Below are 26,916 nucleotides of genomic sequence, written 5' to 3' on the forward strand. Positions count from 1 at the left end.
CCCACCCCCCCGGAACCTGGTGCGCCCCCACTGCCTTATATAAACTTAGCCCCACCCACCGACCAATCAGCAGAGGCTGACGGCCCTTCTCCTGGGCTCTCATTGGCTACCGACCGGGGCTAGGCCACCTCGCCCTCCCCGCCCCCTTCACAGTCCTTCACGCAGTGAGCACGCGGGCGCCCCCTATCTTCCTTTATGCGTCGGGGCTCCGCCCACCGGCCAATTCGCGAAGGCTGGCGGCACGCTCCCGGGCTTTTATTGGCCGTCCCGCGGGAGGCCCCGCCCCGGACGGCGCGTTACGTAGCGCGGCGGTTGGCGGCGGCGGCCTGTCGGTGGAGTAGCGACGCGTTTGGGGACTGGGAGGTGCCGGGCGAGCCCGGTAAGTGCGCGGCTCGCGTTCCTTCTTCCCCCCCCCTCCCCTCCCGGTTCCCACTGCGTCCCTGCATTGCCTTCTGCCTCGGGCCGGAACTGGCTTGGTTGCGCGCTGCCAGCAGGCCCGGGGCGCGGCCCGGCCCGGTCCGGCCCGGCCCACCGGGCCTGGCCTGGTCTCATAGCCGCCTCGCCTCACGGCCCGCGCCTCTGGCCCGCAGGTTCTGCGACGTCAGAATGTCGGAGGGTGATTCCAAGCAGGTGCCGAGTAGCGGCTCCGACTCGAAGCCGGAGTCTTCATCATCTGGCCCAGGACTGACCTCGGTGTCTGCGCCGGTGACTTCTGCCGCGCCGCCGGAGGAGGAGGAGGAGGAGGAAAGTGAGGATGAGTCTGAGATCCTCGAGGAGTCGCCGTGCGGCCGCTGGCAAAAGCGGCGTGAGGAGGTGGGTGCAGGGGGCCCGTTCCCGGGGCTCGGGTGCGCAGGGGAGCCCTGACCAAGCCGGGCCGAGTGTGGGACCTACGCGGCCTCTTGTCCCGCCCCACCGGCTGTCCTCTTTCCACTCGTCCCCGGGCCAGCCCGGGCCTGGGTGGTGAGGGCCCATCTTGCTCCCGGGGTGGGAAGGAGATGAATGGCCCTTTGCAAGCTGCGCGGCCATCGTTCCTCGGACTTGGGAATGTCGAGACCGGAGTGCGGCCTGCTTTTCTCCCTGCACATTCACAATGCTACAGGCTCATCTGTACGGGTGGTGTCAGGGCCAGCTGTTGCTGCTGTGTTGAGCAGGGAGTGTCTCCAGCACTCCTACATGCACCTTGTCTTGCAGATCTTTTGCTCTGGGGATAAAGAAGAGTGGCGACTAGATAGCCCACGGTGGTTGCTTGGGAGCATGGGGTTGAACAGTACCTGCTGCGGAGGCAGCTAGTTACCCACTATTGTCAGCTTTTGTATTATTCCTTAGTTTTGGTTTGCTTTGAAATCTTCAATTAGGATAAAGCGTAGCCAGTTTGTGCAGACTTCTTTCTTGGCTTCTCCTATTCACATCCAATTCTCAGTACATGTATTGGAATTGCCCTTTATGAAAACACAAGTAGGTTAGATCTTATTGTTTGGACCTATCCCTTTTTCCACTCATTGCTGTGCGCTGTTTATCTTGTTGGGGGCTGTCTCCCCAAACTGGTTTCTGCTTCATGTTGGCTTAGTGAAACCTGTTCTGGCTGGGCAAGCTCTATAGCTGTGGTAGTTGCTGAAAGACAGAAAATGTTCACTCCAGTACTGTGGCACAAATGCTGATGCTGCTTTTCTCAGCCAAGTTAGGGCTGAGCATAGAGGTTTGTCTATTTTACCCTTTATTGTAGTCACAGAGTAGTTCAGGCTCTGATGGTGGTGAAAGAATCATTTATTCTGATGTAAATTTGGAGGTCAAAGTAAGGTCAAGGATTCCCTGCTGTTCCTTACCTTTGCTTGCTTGGAAGCTGTCTTGATTTTGTTAATGTAAGCTGAATTCTAGCATGGTGTAGTAACAATGTACTTTCTTTGGTGAAGCTATGTGGTTGGGGTTGCAGTGGGGGAGGGTACCTGTATGAAGCTTTAATTCTGTCCTCCACAACATATTGCTTACGATAACCTGACGTTGGGGAACAAAACTGATGTTCAGTTTGTGTATTCTTTTCAGTATGTTTTAATACTGATCATTCTGACACAGAAAGATAAAATTTGCTTCCAGGCTTTTCTGTACTCTCCTACATAAAAAGTAGGATTTGGTAGGCTCTAGTATTTTCTTTGGATTTCAGTTTCCCCATCTGCAGACAAACTAAGGCCCAAACATAAGTTCCCTAACATTTTGGCACGGCTAAGTTACTGTCTTCTGGCTTCAGAATGAGAGTGGCTGGTTGGTTTGAAGGCAAACTGCCTCTATATGTTAGATGTCTGAGCTTTGTTCCACCTTATAGGTAGAGGAATGACTGTTCAAGGCCACAAAAGAAATTGACTGACCTGGGGTAAACGTGGGGCCTCTGATTCTCAAGCCTTCATCCGTCAAGGTTGCACCACCTCCTCACAGGAACTGCTGATTTGGTGTCTAACTGATACCAGCCGCAGTTGCCTGCATGGGGGCCTTATGACTTGTGCATATGAAAAACACGCAGCTTCTAGTGATCAGGCAGTTAGATTATGTTTTATATCTTAATTTTGCATGTAAATTTGTGGCTTGATTAGACCTGAGCTTGTGTGGAGTGACATTCATTCATTTTAAGTGTATGATCTCACACTCTTTTTGCTGTCTTCAGCTTTTGGACTGATCCATTCCCTGGAGTTAACTTTCCCACTGCAGTTGTTCCAGCATGAAATTTATTTTGGAATAACAGCTTTGCTTTCTGAGCATCTTGGCATACTGAACTGTCTCTTGTGCTAGTGGAGTCACTGTAAAGGGCTGTCAGCATCAGGGCCCAGTCATCACTGGTTATTCCGGTCAGTGCAGCCGCAGGGACAGGCTCATACTTGCTCCCCCTCAGCAGTGAGGAGGTGTTACCCCACGGAAAAGGATGTGCTGCCCTCTGCTGCAGTGATGCAATCCTGATTCTTAATCTCAGCAATATCTTTGGATACTGAATTAGGCAGCCACCTTGGAAGCAACATGAGATGACCTGGGGAGAAAACGGCACATGTGATCGCAGGAGGAGTAGGATTGTGTGCACTGCGTGTAGTCTGGCATTCCCTGGGTGTTATGTTCTTTACTGCTTCCTTTGAGTTGTGTATGTGGATGTACATTTGGAAATGCAATAACCTCACTTTATCTTTTATATTTATTATTTTTGAATAGCTATAGGCTCCTCATAACCCACTTCCTAGAGCAGAGGTGATGTCCTCGTTGTGGTTTAACTCCAGCTGGCACCTAAGCCGGTGAAAGGGACTGTGTGGAGAGGGGCCCCGTGAACCCGAGGGAGCAGGCTCTGTCTCTATGGACGGGAGGGGCGTACGTGCTCAGGCTGTTCACCGTGAGGCAGCAGATTTCAGGGGAACGAGCCGCGGGGGGTCCTTGCGCATCTCTGCCTCTCGCCGGTGCCTCCGCGGCAGGTTCTGGGTACAAAATGGTCGTGGGGCGGTGGAACGGCCTGCGGTGGCTGTGGCAGCTCCCCTGCTGACCCGCCGCCTTCCGCCGGGCGCACAGACGCGTTTCTCCACCGGGGGCAGCCGTCCCGGCACACCCCCCCCTCGCCGAACGCGCCCTTCCCCCGCTGGCTCTTAGCGGGGCTGGGGCGGGCCGCGGCAGCGGTGGGGCGGGGCGGGGCGTCTCTCGAAGTACGGGTGCTCCAGCCAATGGCAGGGGGCGAGAAGCGTTACATCACCAGCGCCGGCTGCCATAGGCTGCTCACCGCCCTGGCCACGCCCAGCACCGCCTTAGCTCCGGCGGCGTTGGGCTCCCGGTGAGGGCAGAGCGCCCCCCGCTGCCCGCCCCTGCCCCCCTCCCCCCCCCACCTCCCGCTGCCCGCTCTGCGCCCTCCTAGTTCCGCCGCAGTGATCCGAGTCACGCAGCAGCCCCGACCCGTGCCCGGGTTCTCTGGTACCCGGGGCCTGCCCGCGCGCATCGGGCTCAGTGCGCTCGGTGTGTGTGCAGGGTGAGGCAGCAAGTCAGCAGGGGCTGTCTTGGGCGGGGGGAGGTTTTGGCTGTTAGCACCATCGAGTTGGTGGGACTGGATGATGAGGGGCTAGAGCACCTCCCTTGTGAGGAAAGGCTGCGGGAGCTGGGGCTGTTCAGCCTGGGCAGGAGAAGGCTGAGAGGGGACCTGAGCGATGCACACAGGTACCTTAAGGGCCAGTGTCAGGGGGCCGGGGCCGGGCTCTTGTCAGCAGTGCCCAGCGACAGGACAAGGGGCAACGGGCACAAACTGCAGCACAGGGAGCTCCGTGGGGAGGGCAGGAAAAACTTCTTTCCCTTGAGGGTGCCGGAGCACGGGGACAGGCTGCCCAGAGAGGCTGTGCAGTCTCCTTCTCTGGGGACGTCCAGAGCCCACCTGGACATGATCCTGTGCAGCTGCTGTAGGAGAGCCTGCTTGAGCAGGGGGTTGAACTAAGTGACCTCCAGGGGTCCCTTCCAACACAAGCCATTCTGTGATTCTATGATTGTGAATTACTTGGCCATATTTTAGCTACAGCAGCCTAGGCTAATCTGTATTGACTAATATAACTTAAAATATATTGGTTCCCAAGGGGTGAATAATGCTGGGCACAAGGCTAAACTGGGAGAGGAGCAGCGGGAGAGCAGCCCTGCAGAAAGAGGCCTGGGGGTGCTGGTGGGCAGCAGCTCTCGAGGAGCTAACAGTGAGCCCTGGCAGTCCAGAGGGCAAACTGCATCCCGGGGGCATCAAACCCAGCCAGTCAGGAGAGGGGCCTGTCCCACTGTGTTCAGCGGTGGTGCGGCCTCACCCAGAGTGCTGTGTGTGGTGCTGGGCTCCACCGTTTGAGCAGGATGCAAAAGACCTTGAATGTGTTTGGAAGAGGACAAGTGAGCTGGTGAAGGGCTGGAAGGCATGTTCTGAGAGGAGCGGCTGAGGACTCTGGGTTTGTCTCATTTGGAGAGAGGCAGGCTGAGGGGCGACCTCATTGCTCTCTGCAGCTTCCCGAGGAGGGGACATGGAGAAGGAGGTGCTGAGCTCTTCTCCCTGGGATCCAGGGATGGGACGCCTGGGAATGGCTCAGAGCTGTGTCAGGGGTGGTTCAGACTGTACACAAGGAAGCATTTCTTCGCCGAGAGGGCGGTCAAACCCAGGGACAGGCTTCCTGGAGAGATGGTTGATGGCCCGAGCCTGTCGGTGTTTAAGAGGTGTTTGGACAATGTCCTTAGTACCGTGCTTTAGCTTTTGGTCAGGCAGTTGGACCAGATGATCCTTTTAGGTCCCTTCCAGCTGAACTATTCTATATTCTACGCGATTCCTGCTTAAACTTCAAATGTAAAAAAGGGTTGAGTTCATTGATTGTAATTTTTCTCAGAGGTAGGGAGCTTCTGTAGTGTAAAGTGTGCAATTGCTGTGACAGCTTAGTCTTTTGCAATTAAATGCTGCTGTGAAATTTTGAACTAAGAACCTATTTTAACTAGTCAGAGAATGTTGACCTTCCCCAAAGTTCATGTCTCTGTAGAACATTCAATGAATAGTGCATGTAGTCATGTTTTTGTATACCTGAAGGGTGAAGGTGCGACCAGGGTGAGATGCTGGGAGGGGAGGGTTGAGGGTAAATGTGGCATGTCCCATTAGGATACTTATTTTCTGTTGGTTGAACAACTTATACAAGAGACTTAGTATCACTCTGCTCTTTCCTGCACTGTATTACCAGTATAGGCATTTTCCAGCGTCTATCTCCTGTCCTTAAGCGCTGCAGAAACCGTGGCAATCTGCTTTCTTATGCTGCTGCTGGGTATGCATTACAAGTGTGGATCTCCTGGTGTGTTGCAAACTGGATTGCTTTCCTACCTGAGCTGAATCCCTCTCTACAATTGTAACCACGCCCCTGCTTACTTTCCTGACATGCACAAAGGTGAGGGTTTAGCCTCTGCAAGGAGCTGAAGATAAACTTTTAACAGGGGAATCTTGTCTTGTGGCAGAGAGGCATAAAGGACCCACAGCATGAGGTTAGGGGAGTCACTGGCAAGCTCTCCAAGCTTGTGCTTACCTCGGTCCCTTTTGGCTTTTATTCCTGATAGAAACCTACTTTCCCCAGGTGACATTCTATTTTCTTCTTTCAATCAGTATGCATGTATAATTTATTTTCCTTCAATTGTCCGAGTACCTTCAGAATTACCTGCTATGCCTCCTAGGAATAGAAACTTCTTAATAGATGGATTGCAGCGACACGCTTGGAGTTCATTTTTAGACTCCTGCCACTGACTGGTATTAAACCTGAAACTGAGGGCTTGGGCTCAGTGCCTGTTGTCCCTGAGAGCTACACAGATGGAACAGAAAACTAGCTTAAACATAACTGTAGGAGAGCTTGTGCTCTGATGCAGCAGAATCTTTTTAGTTTTTAGCCCAGTGTTACTGTGTTGGGCTTGGCAAGCTCTTATTAGTGGGAGAGACTTAACCATTCACAGACTTAGACAGCCCTGTAGTTTGTCATGTGTTTGAGCTATTTATTAACGATATTTCTTTCTATACCTTTTATGGGTAGGAAAAGTGTGATTGCATAAGCCAAGACTTCATAATAATACTTTGACATCTTTGTAACGTGCTTATTTACTAAGCCATTTAGTACTATTGAGTGAATCTGTATCATATTGTGGATGGGGGTACAAGCAGGTTCCCTTGTAGGTATATATATGAGCATCTCTATCATGGTTAAGAAAGAGAAAAGGACTGGGCACACTTGGGTATGCTAGGTTTCCTCTTCTGCAGGCACCTTGTGAGGTACAGTCAGTTGTGGTACAGCATTTGCCAAATGCTGCTTCATTCCATGGTTAACAGAAGGCTTTGTAAGGATGTATAGCCTGGCACTTAAAGGAGAAAAGAGAGATAATGAAAGAAAGAGTACTGGTCTCTGCTTATATACCTTTGTCCTTTCTCTGAGAATATGTCAGGCCACTCAAGATTAGCAGGTGAACCTTGTACCATTCTTGCAGTCCTGCTTGCATCCAGTCCCTTGGCTGGAAACTTGCCCAAGTGCTGACTTGCTCCATCCTGTGTGGGTGGCAGATATAGGGGTTGTACTTTTCTACAGATCCTAAATTTTGGGGGGTGATTTCTGGGGTGGTTGAGTTCTTGCTAGCCATCAACAATGTCCCTTGGAGAAAGAAATGACCTTGTGCTTGTCTGATTGTTGATCTGTGCTTGATGTATTACTAACTTTTTTGCAAGCTCAGCTTCTGGACCACTTTCCACATTATACTCCCACTTCAGTGGCTGCTGAGATTGAAAGGTTCATTTTTGCCTCATCCCTGGAGACAAATCTCTTGTAAGTGTGTCTGTGCGTACAGGGTTGCTATGTTGACAGGGTTGCTATGTTGATTAATTCTTCTTTTCCTATCTCTAGTATTTTCCACTGTGAGGTAAATTAATGAAAGGTGCAGTCCTTCGTAGCTTCCTTTGCTGTGGTGTGCAGACCAAGATAGGATGATGAAATTCCATGTGGACTTGGGTGTCAGGTCAAGTGCGGAACTTCAAGAGCAGTATTTGAGGCAGTATGTGCTGTGCCTGTGAGTATATCAGTGTTCAGTCTTGTCTTGCTGTTCTTCGTTGTATACCATTGCTGGAACTTCAGAACATTGAGTATAGGCAGCACCATTGCCATTAGTTTGATATTCTTCTTCTTACAAAAGAAAATGCTGTCATTTGGATAAATGGTTCCCAGCCATTCAGGGGGCACTTGGTGGCTAGGTGGCTGGATGTTATAGCTGAATTTTAGTGCTCAGGCTAACAGGTGCTCTTGATCCATGCTAGTGCCATGAAATCTTAAGGAAAGAACTGTGGTTTATGAGGAGCTGAACCCAGAAAGACAAGAAGTTACGTGCTGGGTCTACTGCATCTTTTTTTTTTTTTTTTTTTCAAATACTTATTGTTAACTCCTAATGGGCGTCTGTTTCTCGCATGATTTTTAATCTGGAGCCAATTGATGAATTTTGCACCCCTGTATTTATATTTCTTCAAGGAGATGGAGTGCAGGATTCTTGAAGAGAAAATGTCAATAGACTGGGTGTTTGGATTCTGTGATGCTCGAGTCTGATTTCTTAGCCACTGCTGTGACTGGAAAGAAATTTTCTGAGACAGTAAAAGATAAGCATCACTCTGTCTTTTCTTATCACCCATCTGAGTTTCTATATGTGGGCAAGTGAAGCATTGTTCCTTGGAAAAGAATTAAAGGTGCTCTGAGCTTTGGATTCTGCTGCTGGAGAGGACAGGTTGCAGAGATTCTCAGTGCAAACTAGTGGTAGGAGGGCTGCCAGCTTTTTGATAGGCTTTGGCAATGGACCTGGTTTTTTTCTGACTGGTGAAGAAAACTAACACCATGCTGTAATTTTTATGATTTTACTTGACTGTTGGAAAGATACTGAAAAGAAGGAATATGTGCAGCCTTTTAACACTTTTATTGGCTCATCAGAGGGCTTCCTGGAAGGAACAGCCTTTGATATGTGCTTGAATGAGATGAGGGGCACTGCAGGATGTAGAGGGAATTGAGCCTTTGTCTTGGTCCCGTTGTCTACAGAGCCAGTATGTTCTTGCTTATTGACTGTAACAGGCAGCTGGCAGCTTGTTGAGTGCCGCCCCAGCCAGCATCACTTCTCTGCCTTTGTGCTGCCTCAGTGGGGGAGTGGGAGCAGCCAGGGCAGCTGTCTGCTGCTTTTCCAGCTTTCCTGGATGGTTAGAGGTGCTGGTTACACTCCAGCTGCCTGTAACTGAGGGATAGGGTTTACTCTGCATTCTTCGTAGAGCCATTCTAAAAATACCGTGGTCAGTGTAGCTTACTAGCAGCACCAGAGCCTTCCCCTTGTTAGACCTGTGTCTCTTTAGACCCACATTGGGAGGCCCTGGGAAGTGGTCATGGTGTCATGGTTGCTGCTGCCGGTTTGGTGGGGGTCAGGTGTTAGTCAGGCTTACGCTCAGGAAGGAGCTTACTGCTGGGCCAGCAGAGGGGGGAGGCTGCTCACCATCTCTGTTTCTAGGTCCTGCCCTGCCGTGAGGCCGCAGCAAATCCTGATAGACAGAGGCACTGTGAAAGCATGGCCAGCCATAAATAGGTTAGCACAAATGGGAGCATGGTGCTTTTCCAGGCATCCCGTGTTAACATGGGTGATATGAATAGCTATATCCTGTTTCTAAGGATCAGTGCTCAGGGAAAATCCCATTTCATGGGTGTTTCTAGTACCTGTCTTCCAGGCCTTCTGTCTCTGTAAAATCTGTCCCCAAGACCTCTTGTCCTAACTTTCTGGCTAGTCTGCCTGTAGCGCACTAGCAGATCTGTGTGCTTGCATGTGCACGTACACAGATGTGCTGGCTTGACCCTGGCTGGACGCCATGTGCCTACCAAAGCTTCTCTATCACTCCCCTCCTCAACTAGACAGGGGAGAGAAAATAAAATGAAATGTTCGTGGGTTGAGATAAGGACAGGGACATTGCTCAGCGATTACTGTCATGGGCAAAATGACTTGGAAATAAGTTTAGTTTATTACCATTCAAATCACAGTCGGGTAATGACAAATAAAACCAAAACTTAAAACCACCTTTGCTCTCCCCTTCCTTTCTTCCTGGACTCGGCTTCAGTCCCAATTTCTCTACCTCCTGCCCCGCATAGCAGTGCAGGGGAATGGGGGCTGCAGTCAGTTCATCACATGTTGTCTTTAACACTCCTTCCTCCTCCGGGGGAGGACTCCTCACACTCTTCCCCTGCTCCAGCATGGGGTTCCTCCCACAGGAGACAGTCCTTCATGAACTTCTCCAATGTGAGTCCTTCCCATGAGCTGCAGTCCTTTATGAACTGCTGCAGCATGGGTCCTTCCCATGGATGCAGCCCCTCAGGCACAGCCGGCTCCAGTGTGGGTCCCCTGTGGGGTCACAAGTCCTGCCAGCCAGCCTGCTCCAGACCAAGCTTCTCATGGGGTCACCTAGAGCATGCTTGCACAGAAAACAGTTTGAAAAATAATTTAACAAAAAGACAGTACAGGTGACAGTGATCAGGCACAGGGCTGTGGGCTAGCAACTCATCTTGATCCTTCTTTTTCCACACTTTTGGCCCTTCCCTCAAACGTGTTGTTGTGCCCAAATACTCTTGTTTGATCCTGAAATTGCTCATCTCCAACATCCTGTTTTAAGTCCTATGTTCCTTTACACAGCACCTCTACTTGGCTTGCATAATATTGCTGAGGGAGCTTCTCCCGTTGAATTGCCTAGGTGGGTTTTCCTAATAGGGAGAGTGACTTAATTGCTCATCTTTGTGGCCTTGGGAGTCCTTGGTTAAGTGTTTCATCCATCATGGATTAGGCTGTCTGGGTTCCCCACCCTGTTGTAGTTTTTGTGATCACTGATGTGGTTCGTGGTTCTACTTTGAATAGCACTTACCCAGATATCTTTCTACAGCAATTTGGTGAAACATTTTTTGCCTGTTAATTCAGGGAGACTTCTGCAGCTCTGCCTGGAGTCGAGCAAATAATAACAATGCAGAAGATGGAAGAATACAACTTCTTAAACTGTGATTCCAGCAAGGATAAAGAGAAAACATGTAATTACAGTAGTCTCCTCAATAGAAAATTAGTATCTTGTGAAAACATGGAATTCTGCTCTAGCTTTTTCCATGTTTAGTTGGCAGAGCCAGAGCTTCTGCTGTTAAGCCACTAAATAAGAAAGTGAACAGGAGAAGAATGGAAAAAAAGACTAAGGTGTTTTGCTATGACATGTTCTTGGAACTATCAGGAGCTGAGGAAATTTGAGCCAGGTAGTATATTTGGACTATTGTATTCAGTAGTTAAAAATGCACATGCTTCAGATAGCTAGTTTAATTTCAACTTGCAGCCATTTTTACTTCTGATATTTATCCTGTGTTAGTCAGCTTTATGGTTTAATTTATATGTATATAAAAAAATTAATGTCAGGATCAAGTGTTTCCTCATCATTCTCTTTAAAATATGATGTTTGATCCCTTCATTGGTTGCTTTCTCATTCTTGTATTATCAGAAATGTGAAATAATTTATATTCATATTCTGTGTGCCGTGAGCGATTTTTACAAGCCTGTTCAAGGTTCGTACTTACAGCACTATACCAATTTTTATGGCGTTTTATATTCCTTTCCTCATAATTCCTAATATTGATCTTTTAATGCCTCCTAAGACTATGTGGTGTTTTTCAGAGTTATCTGCAGTGGTTTGAAGATCTCTAACAAGTGCAAGTATCACAGCATAACAGAATGGGCTAGTGCAGCATCAAAGTAGCTAACTTGGAGTTTATCTTGTCTGTTTTTCCCCCATTTGTGGTGTTTCGCATTATTGGCGCTCACCTGAGCTTACTGCCCCTGGGTTCAGTACTGGGAACTTCCTGAAGCTTCCACTCAGTTTTATTTCTGACTGTTCTCTGGGATATGAACTGTTGGTGTCATATGTTTGATGAGGATTTTGATAACCGTACAGGAGTGATAATAGTACAGTAAATATAGAGGTACTGGTGAGTTACCTTCCTGATGGACTTCTATCTGAATGGTTTATATTTGTAGGATACTGGGGTTTTTTTCCCCGCTTCCTTATTTGTTTTGCTGTGCTGTTTCTGTTTCCCTTTGGGAGGTAGGGATGGGAAATTTATCATCTCTTCCTAATTCCATAGTTCAGCTCAGTAAGACTGAACTCTCTTTGACTCAGTTGGGTTGCTCATTTATTTTGAAGTGCCAAATGAAACCAAGCATTTGTCCCTTTGGGCTCTTAGTAGACAACTTACGTATTTGTTTCTGTTATCCATTAAATGGATGGGAATGATGCATGTCTCCCTGTGGGATATCAAGAGCAGTGCTTTTTCTGGACAAAGCAAATTGACTCATCATACTTTTTTGTTGCTAATCTACTGACTTGAGAGTTATCTGACATGAATTTTCAGTGAAGCCTGCCCCTCAGTATGTGGTTTAGCTAGAACTGTCAAAAATGCTTTTGGACAGGCTGCATTGGCCTCTGGGCTGCAGTCCGTGTGACAGTGGTATGGTTCAAAACTCACTGCTGCTCTGCAGAACAGTTGTCATTCTCGCTGATGGGGTGGAACTGGGCTCCTTGAACAGTGTCCTGGCTCCAGGCTGTGTTCTGCCCTTCGTGGTCCAGCTGCGTGGGTCAGCACAGAGCAGGAATCTCTGGGAGGTGGCAGGGACACTACTAGGTGTGCTTAAAAACTATGGTTTTGGTTTGTTTCTCAAGATGGCATTTTCTGGGCTGTTGCATGTGAAATTACAAGTGAGGGCAAGCTCCAACTCATGGGAGACTTTTAATTCTGTATTTAAATGGTCAATGTGTTCATTTGGTTACATAGACAAGCTTACTGCTAATGTATTTTATCTTATTACTTGTTCCAGCACATAGCTGTGTGGAAGAACCAACTGTTGCATTGGTGAGGGTCAGATTTGCTTTTTCCTTATACTTCCGATTGCTGTATGAATTGGCTTGTAATAGCCACGGTAATTGATATCTCCCTTTCCTTGAGATTGTTACATTACAGTAGTTATTTTTAATTTTCTTTTTGATTAACCACCTTTCAAGCATTTTACTACCATGAATATAATTGCAAAGGCCAGTGCTGTCAGTTTAACTAAAGTGTGTAGTAGGCTTGCTTCTTTTTGTTGAATTTTTTCCCCCTTTGCCTGCAAGCAGATCTTGCATTCTTTGATTTTGTTTCATTCTGGATTACCTTCAAATTTGCAACACAGATGCTTTTGTTTCCTCTTTCTGTTGGTAAATGTGCTACTTCTTGTTTCACCGCAGCTCAGTGAGAAGTAATGTTCCTCTGTGGTCCCGCTACTGTCTTCTATAGGTGTGTTCTCTCTGTTCTCAAGCTTTTGCCAAGCTGGTTGAGCAGAGCTTTTATCTTTTTCTCTGGCCTTGAACGAGCACCCAGGGTAACTTTTTAACATAAATGTGCTACTTTTAATGAGATTCTGCTCTTCTTGTAAGTGTCTGGCCTAATGTGCTGTCATTCCTGATCTTTTTTCAAAGTGCAGTTTCATTCTGTACTGATATTCTAATTATTGTGGGGTTTTCCAATTTTTATAATATTTTTTCTTGATTGTAAATAATTGCTGTCACTTGTGCCTTAGGCTGGCTGTTTGTTTTTTCTTTTAATTGACAGATCATGTGAACTGCAGAATGCCTCTCCAAAAGTCTGTGTTCTTTCAGTGATAGATATCCAGATGTTTGAGAGCTATGGAAAAAAATATGTATTGGACAATTCAAATAACCTGACTAAGGGAAATATCTTTCAAATATTTTTCTCCTTAGAGCTAAGTCATGCCTTGAAGTAACAACATTTAAATATTTCCCCCACTGCGCTTTAGTTACTTAAATTCACTTGAAATTTTTTCTGAGTTTCCTTACCTCTTGTTTATATGGACAGAGCGCTACATTAGTGTTTCTGCTATAAATTTTTTGTGGTTGTGGAACTACTTTCTCTGTTGTCTTCAGAAAATCATGCTAAACTGAGTTCAGTTAACTTCTTCCTTCATAGTTTAAAACCTACCTAGTCCATGTGGGCTTTCTAGGAAAGGAACACTTCAGCGTAATAAGTTATCTCTAGGAACACAGGGTATTTTATTGGAGCTGGTCATCTTTTGTCATTTCATCAAAACAGTTCATGAGCAGCTTGTTGTTTTTAGTCTGGGTTATAAAAGACTACTGAAAATTAAACAAGCTAAACCAGTCAGTGTTAAATTGCTTGACAAAGCTTGCAGGAAGTTAGGGCAAAGTGAGGAGAGAACCTGTGTCATCTTCATCCTCTGTTCATGCCCGCTCTTCAGGGCGAGAGGAGTATTGCTGTCGTCTCTTCAGGGCACGGGTATACCAGGCTACCTACATTGCTGGTTACACTCCTTGCCCTTCAGGGCAAAGCATGGAAGGCAGCGTTTTCAACATGATATTTTTATTTTGTCTTGCTCTGTAAGGTTCGCTGAGATGTTGAAATTTATATTCCTACAACTACCTCTGTTTGCAATAGTGTTAAGTAAGTTTCATTGCTTCTGAACTGTGAGCTGTTAAGTTTGCCACCATCCGTCAGTCACCAATAGCTGCTTGGAGGCAATGGCTAGGCGTAACCCTTGGAAAGGTACAGGGCAAGTGCTAGAATGTGCTTTCATGAGGGTTTAGGATTCCACTTTGCTGATCACAGAGAGGGATGTGGAACAGTGATTTGGCAATCTGAACAAAGGAGTAATTTGCAGTTGCATTTTCAGTTGTCTGTTTGCATTTTTCCCCTTTTACTCTTCTGCCCAAGTTGTTGAATCTCCTCTTGAGCTGAGAATTACTGTCAGTAATGTCAGATGGGTTTAGTGTCTTGAGTCATATGTGGTGTCCTGGAATATTGCCTATGAGTCATAGAAATTGTGGTAAACTTGCCCAAAAATGGGAGAAGAGATGATAAATCCACATCTGCTGGCTGTATTATCGGGGCAGATTTTGAGTAGTTGTTGTTACTTGATTAATCCAGTAAACCTAGAAGGTCTTTGGATAGTCAGCAGAAGGAAGGGAATATAATAGATGCAGGGGCAGTGGGTGTTGGTAGTCATGGCTTTTATCCTGGCTCTCACTCAATACTAACACATCTGCCTTTCTGTTGGCTCTTGGCTTGTTTATTATTAAATTAAAGCATTTTGGCATTCAGCTTTTAGTTGTATGAGGTGTTCTTATATTACTGTCATTCCTAAGATATTTCTTATACTGAAATTTGAAGGAGTAAATGTTCTGTCCTTAATTATCTTCAGTCTTTCAGCTTTCTTTAATGATGAAACATAACAGACCTTGTCTGGTATTTAGATGTTGATATCTCTGTGTGTGTGTGTGTGTGTATATATATATATATATAAAAAAAAAACACCCAAAACCAAGTTCTTATGGTAAATATGATTAATGTCTCCTTAAATCAAATCTCAGACCTTTCGACCTTCAGTTGTGCAGGAGGCAGGGGGTGGGAAGAGAATGGGATTGTTCATGCTAAGCTGCTTTTCTCTTGTGATTGTTTTCAATAGTTATTTTCTGTAGCTCAGGTTGTCTTTAATTGTGGCCTATATTCCTACCTGTGTCAGTCCATTACATCTGGTTTTATCATAATAATTTACTGCTCAGTTTACTGAGCAATCTATGTCACTCTGGTTGTACTGTTCTTGCAGTCATTTGTCACTGCAGTATGTCATCTGCGATTTCAGAACATTGGATGTCTTTGGGCCTGCTAGAATTCCCTTGGAAGATCATAGAAAAGAGTCCTACCTATATTGATTGGCTTTCAATCTAAGTTGTCAGGCTACTGATGGGGTAGAATAGAATAGTTCAGCTGGAAGGGACCTAAAAGGATCATCTGGTCCAACTGCCTGACCAAAAGCTAAAGCACGGTATTAAGGACATTGTCCAAACACCTCTTAAACACCGACAGGCTCGGGCCATCAACCATCTCTCCAGGAAGCCTGTCCCTGGGTTTGACCGCCCTCTCGGCGAAGAAATGCTTCCTTGTGTACAGTCTGAACCACCCCTGACACAGCTCTGAGCCATTCCCAGGCGTCCCATCCCTGGATCCCAGGGAGAAGAGCTCAGCACCTCCTTCTCCATGTCCCCTCCTCGGGAAGCTGCAGAGAGCAATGAGGTCGCCCCTCAGCCTGCCTCTCTCCAAATGAGACAAACCCAGAGTCCTCAGCCGCTCCTCTCAGAACATGCCTTCCAGCCCTTCACCAGCTCACTTGTCCTCTTCCAAACACATTCAAGGTCTTTTGCATCCTGCTCAAACGGTGGAGCCCAGCACCACACACAGCACTCTGGGTGAGGCCGCACCACCGCTGAACACAGTGGGACAGGCCCCTCTCCTGACTGGCTGGGTTTGATGCCCCCGGGATGCAGTTTGCCCTCTGGACTGCCAGGGCTCACTGTTAGCTCCTCGAGAGCTGCTGCCCACCAGCACCCCCAGGCCCCTTTCTGCAGGGCTGCTCTCCCGCTGCTCCTCTCCCAGTTTAGCCTTGTGCCTGGCGTTACTCCCTCCCAGATGCAGAATCTGGCACTTGAACTTACTTGTTCCATTTCACGCCCTTAATTTCCCAGTATGTCCATCTATGTAGATCCCTCTGCAAAGCCTCTTGTCCATCAAGAGAGTCAATAGCAGTTCCCAGCTTAGTGTCCAAGGAACAGGTATTTATACTGCAAACATTTTTAGTCCATATTATACAACAGTAACCTTATTACCTCAGTGGACTCCTTTCTCTGCTCACAGTTCTCATGTGTGCATGTCCTGTCACTGTTTTAGTCCTTGTTATTATGCATTGTATTAGGAGCTTATGTTCAGCTGATTGTTGAGGTCACCTCAAGTTCTTCTTGGTACCTACCTCCTACAGCAGAGTTTCTTTATACGTACAAGCCCTACGTTTTCTTGCATTTCAGTATGGTCAGCTGGATGCTTTTAGTCTGTACCCAGTCTGCCAGAGTTAAAAGCACTGTCCATTGGAAACTAGTCTCTTTCTCTTATTTAGTTTTATTAGTTAGGAAATTACTGATAACACAATACTATTGTATAGTGTTCAATTCATTTAAGTGTTGTGGGTGGCAGAACATTTGCATCAATTCTCATTAGCATAACACTGTAGATGAAATAGAGTAAATTTGATGATGTAAAAGTGTCTGCCAAGGGGGAAGGGATTTTTGAGGAAGCCCTTATATATGGAAAGAAGCTTCCAGCAAATGGGATGCTGATGGGGTCCCTAGTGAGGGAAGAGTAGGTGAGACAGTACGAATAGGAAAAGCTGTGAAGCCAGGACTTCAAGGTAATACAAGTGGAAGATGGGTCTGGGTTTGCTAGCCAAATCTTTGTATTAGCTTTTACCTCAAGGGGATAATTGGGTCAGCTGAAAGTGGAGTGATCCTGGGTATGTGGCCAGCTGATGGCGAATAGCAATGGTTGATGGTTGACACTTAGAAGGTAAATTCTATTCTTTGTGTTCTCTGATTAGAGATAGGAATCTGGTTTGATCACTGTGCATTGCCTGGTGCAGGACTTTAACTATGACTGTAACTTCTGCATGCCTGTGAAAGAGCTGTAAAAGGCATTGCAGAACAACAGATGCTCTAGATGTTGGAGGAAGGGAACACATGTACATCTTTGGATACTGCTACATGTCTGAGGAAAAACAGTATTATGGTAAACGCTACTTCTGGGAGTGTTGTTTGTCTTGTACCCATGCAGGTCTTTTAGCATTAAGTGCTTCCACAGCCCTAGCCGTTCTCTGCTTTGAACTCTTGCTTTGTCAGGTCCCCTCCTCTCCCCTTGCTGCTTTCTTAGTGTTCATCTATGTCTTTATTAGGTACAGATGTACTTGTGGTGGGTGAACTTTTGCATTTATTAACTAAAGAAATTATTGTAGCAGTTTCAATGTATAATCAGTTCCTAAGTGTTCCCAACTTGCAACTTTCCCTTTGGTTCTCTCTGCTTGGATCAGTTTCCCCTCTTGAGTTTCATGTCTTACCACCGTTCAGAAAATTCCTCCAGAAAGTTATGTCTGAGCTCTTGACTTTTGTTGTATCCCGTTTGTACAGTTGGAGGGTGGTGGGTTTTTTTGTGGTTAAATTAACTACAGATATCACGAAACATAGAAATCTAATGTTTTACTATAAAACAGCCTTTGTGCAGAAGTAGTTTTCCCTCGGATATGCCCAGGGCTTGCTGGTTATGTGGCCTACAATGTACTCATGTTTGGGTGTGTCCCATTCCTGAAATATATGTGCACAGTCCTGTCCTGGAATGCTTGTTTAATTAAAAGTTAATATGCAAAGTTCATAATAATCAAATGAAGGAGGCATGCTAATGATCTGGTCTTGCTGGCTTAGAACTCACATCTCTCTCCATCCTGCTCATACAGGTGAATCAGCGCAATGTCCCAGGGATTGATAGCGCTTACCTGGCCATGGATACAGAGGAAGGTGTGGAAGTTGTTTGGAATGAGGTTCAGTTTTCTGAGCGGAAGAACTTTAAGCTTCAGGAAGTAAGTCAGTTTGTTTCTCAGCAGGATGTGGGAAACATACCTTGCACCAGGGTGGGATTATAGATATTGGTGATCTTTCATGTGGTTTATCAGCTAGATTTGGAGTGCTGTGCTGCTCAAATGTAGCAAATTCAGCTTAAGCCTGGCCTGTGCAGAAAATGTGACAGAAAAAGTGCACAACTGTTGTTGTGCTATTTCCATGGGCTCTTGTGTTGATTTAGTCTTGGTGATCAAACCAAGCTCAGCTAAGTTGCGGTGTAGGATGAAATTACATACTGTTTGTTCTTAGCATAGGGGCTTGAAGTGTACAGTGTTTAAGGGGACCAAGACCCAAGAAAAAAAGTAAGATACAGGCTGATGTGGTCCCTGATGTAACATGTCTTTGTCTTTCTGATGTTAAGGAAAAAGTCAAAGCGGTGTTTGACAACTTAATTCAGCTGGAACATCTGAACATTGTGAAGTTTCACAAATACTGGGCTGATGTGAAGGAGAATAAGGCCAGGGTAAGTAAAGCAAACGGTCTTTTGGGGTTTCTCACTGTATGTCCTGTAGGTAATCGTGAAGCAGAGGATAATGTCTCATACTTCTCTTACAGGTGATCTTCATCACTGAATATATGTCTTCAGGGAGCTTGAAACAGTTCCTGAAAAAGACAAAGAAAAACCACAAAACTATGAATGAAAAGGTAACTACTTTTTTTTTCATGTATGCCTGTGTTTGCTTAGTGCCATCAGTGTCTGGAGAGCTCAGCAGAGGATCCTGATGGATGAGAAGGCAACCTGGTGATAACATGTGGCTGCAATTCCTTTTGATTACTGTAAAGTAGTTTAGTTGCAGGTTCTTCTGGACAGCTGTTCTGTTTGTTTCCAGCAGTTCTGCAGTTTCATATGTATGATGTGACAGGCACATCCCTTTCCATGTATGCATACAGGAAAGAGGGAAGGTGTCTGTGCATGAGAGGAGTTAGGAGGGGAGGTGTATTTCTTAACCTATACAGATATGTAGAAACTAAACTGAGCTTGTGAGTACTGATTGTCTTAAGTTCTTACTTTGCTACACACCTGTACTGGGTGAAGGCTAAGATGCCACAGAATGGAAAATATATTCCTTCACATGAACAGGGTATGAATCGCAGAACTAGGGATTAGTTCTTCTTCCCTGAATGATTTTTATCCTTTTTGCTCCTGTGTCTGTAGGCCTGGAAGCGATGGTGTACCCAGATCCTTTCTGCTCTCAGGTATGCAAGTCACTGATGTTGTGGTGTGGCCTCTTTTGTGCTAGAATATTAAAAGCTGTAAACATACATGCTGCTAAATGTTAGCAAGCTTCATGGAACGGAGCTTGGAGAGCACTTTTAGTCACCCAGCCTGATTCTTATCCCAGTCACGGTCTGCAGAGTGTCAGCGGCACTTCCTATAACAATCCCAGAGTCTTCATTTAGACAATGTTGGAGCCTTTAAAATAGAGACACAGTGCAATGTATGTTTTAGATCCCAGCAGTTGTGACATAGTGAGTGTGGGAGCTGAGCATCAGGGAGCTCTCCAGAGTATCCAGCTTTATAATGTGGATCTAACCGTGGCCAAGAGGATGTTGCGAAGAACTCTCAAAGAAATCAAATTCCACATGAGGGAAGTGAGGAAAATTTTCTTAGTTTTGGCAGGCTGCAGCCCTGTAGCATGCAGTGAATTCATAATTATTGTGGTGTGATTGTTGTTAGAAGCCTGTGTGGATCTATATGTTTCTTGATGTAGATCTTCTGCAGCCATCTTAGTGTGACACAGTTGAATAGCATCTGGGTTTTTTGTTTTGGTTTTAAAGGCTCTTCTCTACCTGAGTCAGATTTGGTGTGTAGCTAGTAATAGCCTCAGAAGAGCAATAACCCAGATGTCAGAGCGCTCCGTAGAGAAAATTCTGTTGCCATTTGGCTAAATGTAGCTGTTGATGAATAGCTGGGGTTCTAATAAGCTTTTGGGAGCTGACAGTCCTTATTTGTGCTGGCTGCCAACATAAAACCAAGCAGAGTGAGGTGCGAAAACAGGTAGCCTCATATATACCTGGGACCCTAGCACTGAAAGGCTTTATTTGTGCCTACTGGAAAACATGACCGATATGTTTGTACGGCACTGAGTGCCTTTTTGATGCCCTATGAGTAGGGTCAGAATAAGGCTGTAATATTTTTGGTATGAAATTTGGAGGCTGTTAGCATCCATCTAGCAGTATTGGGGTGGATGAAATAGTTTCTTTATCCTTGGTATCCTGCATTTCTTGGGAACTGATCAGAGAAAGCTTTCTTTTCCCCCATGTTCTGGAGATTGTCCGTTAGAGACAATTGCTTAATTTTCATGATTCTTTCCTAGCCTAGAGGCTGATGTTAAAGTCACTTAATTGTACCTCCCTGCTACTGTAAATCCCTGGCATGTGTCCTTTACCCTCCTGTTCTCTTCTGATGTTGCTTGAGAGAGGGAAGGGATGAAGGAGTGGGAGATTCCTGGCCTCAGCCTCAGTAGTCTTCTGACCAGTGCTCTTTTCTGAATCTTTAGCTACCTCCACTCCTGTGATCCCCCAATCATCCATGGTAACCTGACCTGCGACACCATCTTCATTCAGCACAACGGATTGATCAAAATTGGGTCAGGTAAGGCTTGTTGGAGGTGACACTTGCCTATGAGACAAACTGTGCAAACAAAGGCACCTAATCCTTTCAAGGTTATCTGTCATGTTAGGCATGTATGTACGTACACATGTTCCTCCACCTCCACATCAGTTTTGCCAGAGATTGGTAGTTGAATTCACTTTTGGTTGGACCACCTTCAGGTGCAGGAGAGACTGCTACTGGATACTATTTCCCTTGTTAGCCCCTTCATCAGTTTTTGATCTCAAGGGACTGACCCGAGAAATGGTGCTGAAACTCTCAAGTTCTGTATGCACATTATCCTTAAATTTATCTCCCCTGCAGTCTTTTTCATGGTAATACACACATGGTTCTCTTCCCAGTGTTGTGAAGCTTTGAGAGCTGTGTCCAGTGAGGCAGTGAGTGTTTCTTGTAGCAACCAACATTTATCATCAAGCTTATAGTCTCTGGCTGCAGGGAGCTGCTTGTCTTGGCATCCCCATCCAGCATCATTCACTTTGGCCTGGACTATAGGATGCTGGTTTGCCTTGAGTTTGTTTGGCAAAGACGTGCCCTGTTCAGGCAGCTATGCTGTGCTGAAATCTTTTATCTCATAAGTAAGAAATGATTTTTCTGGCAGTGCAGTACATCCTTGCATGCTCTGTTCTTTTGCACCTTTGCTGTTCCTATGTCTCTCAAAATCTGTCTGCAGTTGGGATGTTTTATATTGTACCTTGACATAACCTTTCAAGGGACAGATTTGCTATCTGTTTTCCAACTTGTGCAGGTGTTCTCAAACCTGAGGAGTGTGTACTGTAGGCTTTTGTCTGTGTGAATTCTTGGTTTGATGTTGGCAGTGTACAGGAAGGAGTGCTGTGCTTCATCTGTCATCTAAAAGTAGCCTCTCCACAACCTGAAGACCTCTAGCTTTCCTCTCCATCAAAGAATTCTTGTGTTGCCTCTTTTGTTCCAGAATTGGGGTCTCTATTCCCTGTAACAAACCTCTGATATGTGCTTGTACCCAGGGAGACTGCATGACAGAAGGAACACTCGGTTCTCTGCCTTTAAACTTGGTGACTTACTCTTCACACAGACTGATGACATCATGGGGTTCACTTTATTATCTTTCCTTGACTTTGTCCAGGTGGAAGAATTTTCCAAGAGTTGTGTACATCTGATACCTGTATGCTGGCAAACGCAACTGGCTCCCTGGCATTGAATTCAGGCCACTTACAGGAGGTCTATAATAGACTCGAGTACATAAGAGATCCTTCTCTTTCTAGTTTAGTTTAAAAGTATTGAGATGCAGTCTCTCTTATTGGTAGCCAGCACTTTGTCTGTAGAAACAAACCACTCGAAGTTGATATCTAGAGCCATGGCTTTCTCCAAGAGGGAGGCTCTGCTGATGAGCAAACGTGACATTCTCAAGAGCATTCAGACTCCCAGTACTGCTATTCAGAGGCTGTCATGAATAAAGGTGGCTCTTCCAGTGTGTGTCACAAACAGTTGCCTCAAGTAGAGTTACACCTTTGCACCAATTCTGTAGAGCTTTGCTACTGTTAGGCATGGTGGGAGGGACAGAGGCAATTAGAATGGTGTGCTCTTTCGGAGTGCTGGGTGCATATGTGCTGTAACAACTGTATCCTCAGTGAGAAAAGGACATGTGCTGGGAGCGTGACTGTGCAGGAGCAGTGCTGAATTGCAGTTGTTCCTGAAAAAAACTTTCTTCTGCTTTGCAGTTGTAGCCTGCCTTGCTCACCTTGTGTTCAGAAGTGAAGTGATTTATTTAGGAAACTAAACTGGTGCTTTCTTAAAAAAGGGAAGTGAGCACAAGTGGACTTGTGATTAGAAGAGGAATCCTCCAGATGTGAAAGCTATGGCTCCAGTGCAAGCTGGAATTAAAGCTGCTGGTGTTGCAGAATGTACTCTTGTTGCTCTAGTGTCCACCCAACTAGGAAACTCAAAACTACATCATCAGAATTGCTGGCTGTATTTGAGCTTGAGGTTCTCTAGTGGTGCTGCCTGTGCCAGTAGCCAGACAGGCTATTTTCACATTCAGGCCCCAGAGCAATAGTCACTTTGGCCTAACATTGTCAGTGACCCCCATGTTTATTGCTTCATGTAGTTACTTCTTACAGCTGGCTGGTATCTGAAAACTTTTCTGTGTTTACTTAAAATGAGCAGGGCAGTAATTCTCATGGATTTAAGGGGAACAATGATTCGGTGCACTATGATCTGCTCTTTGATACCATATCTGTCCCCAGCACCATTCTGGGCTATGCTCCCGAAAGCTCCTCTTCGCTCTACTTTAAGCAAAAGGGAATACTTGCTTCAGCAAGTGTGGAAGAGATTTGGGGACAGAAAGTTGCTAGTGTGTTCCGCAGAACATCCTCCTGTCTGCTCAGTGAGGAAGTACTGAAAGAGTAGTGCCTGTGACTTGTGTTGCATCGGAAACGGCTGATACGTACTTGTTCCTGTAACACCTGTTTAGGTGTAGAAGCAACCCTTCTGCCCATCACTCCTTGCTGCTACTTCAGATTGCAGAAGCACATGCACTGACAGGACTAACCGCTGTTTTTCTTGTTCTGCATGTAATTCTGGATCAGTCTTTTTTCTTTTTTTTTTTTTTTTTTGTAGAGCCACCTGTGCACTTCAGGGACGAGAGATTAATTTAGTAGTAGGATGTTGCTGTTGCTATTGCACTGAGTTTTGGGAAGAGGGATGAAATCTTTTTTTGCTGGATGTCATCTGTCAAAGAAAAAGGGAGTGGGAAAGAGGGAGGATTTCTCATACTGCTTAAATGCCAAAGCCATCCATAATCCATTAATTTACTTTTTTTTTTTTTTCCCAGTGCCATAAAATGCAGGGTTAATAGATTTCAGGAGGAAAAGTGTCACATGAATGGAGAGCTTTGGAGAACTTGTTATGAGGATAGGAAAGACACCTACAGTTCTTAAACTTGCCACTGGTGTTCCCAGAGACTTAGATGTTCCAGCTGCTTTCTGGAGTTGTGGTCAGATGAAAACATTCCTTGTGAGAGGTCCAAGCTGTTTTCTGTGTAATTTTCCCCAGGATCCCCATGTAACACCTCATTGCATATGTGCGTACCTGTATTGTCTAACAAGTAGACCTGCGAAGGGAGCGTGTTGCAAGATGTTTACTGTGTCAGGTTGAAGGTACTCTGAGTGTGAAGGAGAGCTGTGTGTTTAGACAGGGTGTTCGCTGCTGCTGCTTGCTGGCGTTCAGCAATGTTGAGAGATGTTTCTTGTAATTCTCATTGGAAGTATAAGAGCCAGTCACAGGTGGAAAGAGTTGATGGGTTTGAATTGAAAATCCTTTTGGGCAGCTCTTGGAGTGCCCCAACAGAACTGAGGCCTCATACTGGAGTGTCTTGTAGAGTGTCTTCTGGCGCCCCTGAGACAGGGCAACATGCTAGCATGTGCCGAGTGAGACTTCCAGTAGAGGATAGGGGCAAGCTTAGTGTTGGGGTAGTGTATCTTTGAGTAGTGCCTCCAGGCACTTGGCTGATGCATATGCTTTCCTGTCTCTGACATATCTGACCTCTAGGATTCTTTATATGCTTAACTGCAGTCTGTCCAGAGTCTCTTTTCAGTTCCAGGCCAAGGTGCTGGGAGACTGAGTCTTACTTGGTATTAACTCTGCTATTAAATTATGTGGCTAGGTATGTAAGTATGGGTTCTGCTGCCAAGATCTGTGCCCAGGAGAATCTGCTGGGATGTAGGGGAAGGTAGTAGTTTGCTGAATGGAGTGCTAAGGGACTGTAGAGCACTCGCAGAAAGAACAGAATTTCCAGCTTCTTAACCTCAGAGTTGGCTATAATTGTCTACTTGGTCAGAGGTGTGTGTCTCGTCCCCCTTGCCCCCTCTGGTTCTCAGTTAGAAATACTAATGTTCCTTATGTATATTTTAAAAAGGTGGCTGGAGGCAGGCCAGATTCTCAGTCTTGTCCATGTTTTGCCATGATTCTGACCTAGCTGTCTCTTATCGATGTTAACTGCTTGCTGTTTCATCAACTCATTGACTTCTATCTCGTTTTACTTCCCGCTTACGGGCTGCTCTGTTACCAACAGTCTTTCATAGGATATTTGCTAATGGTGAGCAAACTTCTCCGCTCCTGTGATGTGACTACCACTATATATGTAACGTACATGATTTTATTTTTGTGTGTGTATATATATATTTATATATATGATGTGTGTGTATATCTATTTGTAACACACACAAACATACACACTCTCTTAATTTATTTATACAGTGTTCCCTTGCTATAAGGCTGGTGTGTAAAACTGTTTGGCTTAGGTGCGTCCCACTTTGAGACCTTGTGTTCTGTGCTGGAATGTGAACTGTTCCTTGTGCTGTCAGCCAAAGCCTTACAGAGAGGGAGCACTGCCCTTTGTGAAGTCTCCTGGTTGTTAGCTCTCTTCCTCTCCTTGTTCTTAGTGTGCTAGTCCATGGACCCTAGTGCATGTTGGCTCCTGCATGTCAAGCCAAGCGGATGCGTTGTTCTGAGCTCTTCCCAGCTGAACTTTCCATATACATTAGACTCTTTCCTGCTACTGCTCTGCTAGATTTGGCTGGGCACCAGACCTGGACTAGCCTTTGCTTTGTGCTTGGCTATCCAATTGCTTGCTTGTAGTTTTAACTCCTTAGATGTTTTAAGATAAATGTTCCAGTGAATGTGCCTGGTTCCTGATGGCCAGAGGGACATCCCACCCAAATGAGTCCCTGATTGTGAAGTAAAGGTTTACTGTTTATGTTTCCCCAGTCAAAGCTCTGTATTTGGGGACACTTGTGTATATGAGGAGGGAGTTGGGGTGGCGGGGGCTAGAAGAGGATTTGGGTGCTGCAGTTTGTAAGCCCATTAAATAGAACGCCACATTTACATTTAAAGTAATTACTTACTTTATTTTTTGCCATCAGGGTTGTTCTCCATGGTTAGAGTGTGTTTCTACTGAGTTGAGAACCTGCCATCAGCTGGAAGTGGTGGAAAGGGAAGGGCCTGTCCACATGGGTTCTGTGCCTTCCCAGTGTTTGCAGGAGCAGGATGTGGCACGCTGCTCTGCGTCGCCAGCAGAGCAGAGGCTCTCTTAAAAAGTTAAATCTGGGACCTTACACAGCTGATGGGGAAGTTGGTGCAGTCAGGACATGTAGCATTAGGAGGACAGATTTCCTCGGTGACAACTTGTTGATCAGTGCTGCAAGTTGGGCTGTGGCAGTCGCATGCAGCAGGCTGATTTTATGGGGTGGAAGAGGCAAGGTGCAGCAGCAGCAGCCAGACTGGTCCAGGAACAAACCCAGAGAGCGGGAACGTGACTGAGCCTGGGTGTCAGCATGGCTTCAATCACACTGATGGCAACAAGGCTTAAGATTAGCAAGCCATTCCTCAGAAATCAAGTCACTGCTGCAAGCAGAACAAAATGCCGTCATTCTAGCAAGTCAAGAAGGGCCTCAGCCAGTGGTCTCCAGGCTTAAGAAGATGTTGTGGTTTCTAGCTTGTGCTGAAACAGCATCAGATGGCCTAGAAATACTGAGCTTTCTTGGCTGGTTTCTTGAGAACTTGTTTTAACATTACTGTTGTATTACTAGTTACTGTTCATATGAGAGCTGGAAATGGTTTAATCCTTAGATCTTGAACAGTGATTTGGGTTTGAAAACACTAAATATAGGGTATAAGGCTTCTGTTTTGCTTGAGCATTGAGCTAATAAGGTTGTGAGTGACAAGCTTTCATAACTAACTGATCTTATTTTAGTCATTACTTCACTCTTGGATTTTTGTTACCTGGTATTTAAAGACTTGTCATGGTGGTTTTCATATCCTTAACAGACACCTGAGACACTGAGTAGGTGATGTAGAAATAAAATAGGGGTTACTAGGGTATCTTGGATTTGTGGGGTTTTTTGTTTGTGTGTTTTAACTAAGGTTTGGTTTGGAGAAAAAATAATGGATAGCTGAAATCAGTGGTCAGAAAAATCTAATGTAAAAATGGAAAACTTCTTCACCCATGTTGGCATTCCTTTTGGAAGATTTAACAGGAATTTATGTAGTTTAGCTTCTAGTTGCACAGTTTTATGTGTAGAGCATGTCCTCTACCAAGCCAAGCATTTTCAGTTGTTTAGATACTTGGCAAAACTAAGGCAGGCTTTCACAAGCAGAGGAAAAGGTTTGTGTCTGACTACCAGTGCTGCTGGGAATGAGATCCAGCAGATGAGTAGTTTTGAGTGCAACTCTTTTTGCCCAGAATGGTTCAGAA

At 45.7% G+C, this 26,916-nt stretch overlaps 1 protein-coding gene across 2 annotated transcripts in view; it reads left to right on the forward strand.

The window, feature by feature from the left end:
* Nucleotides 1–234: 234 nt before the first annotated feature.
* The window catches only part of NRBP1 (nuclear receptor binding protein 1), a 43,853-nt gene continuing 17,171 nt past the window's right edge, over nucleotides 235–26,916 (forward strand). Inside the window, exons 1-8 of one of the 2 annotated variants that reach the window (XM_055810013.1) lie at nucleotides 235–379; nucleotides 591–813; nucleotides 17,911–18,033; nucleotides 18,435–18,536; nucleotides 18,629–18,718; nucleotides 19,230–19,270; nucleotides 20,575–20,669; nucleotides 24,736–24,759. In XM_055810013.1, the coding sequence (XP_055665988.1) occupies nucleotides 607–813; nucleotides 17,911–18,033; nucleotides 18,435–18,536; nucleotides 18,629–18,718; nucleotides 19,230–19,270; nucleotides 20,575–20,669; nucleotides 24,736–24,759 (682 nt within the window). In that variant the 5' untranslated portion in view covers nucleotides 235–379; nucleotides 591–606. The remainder of the gene's footprint in view (nucleotides 380–590; nucleotides 814–17,910; nucleotides 18,034–18,434; nucleotides 18,537–18,628; nucleotides 18,719–19,229; nucleotides 19,271–20,574; nucleotides 20,670–24,735; nucleotides 24,760–26,916) is intronic. The other variant, XM_055810014.1, reaches the window with a different exon arrangement.

The sequence above is a fragment of the Falco peregrinus genome, chromosome 7, assembly GCF_023634155.1.
Source record: "Falco peregrinus isolate bFalPer1 chromosome 7, bFalPer1.pri, whole genome shotgun sequence".
In the NCBI taxonomy this organism is placed as follows: domain Eukaryota; kingdom Metazoa; phylum Chordata; class Aves; order Falconiformes; family Falconidae; genus Falco; species Falco peregrinus.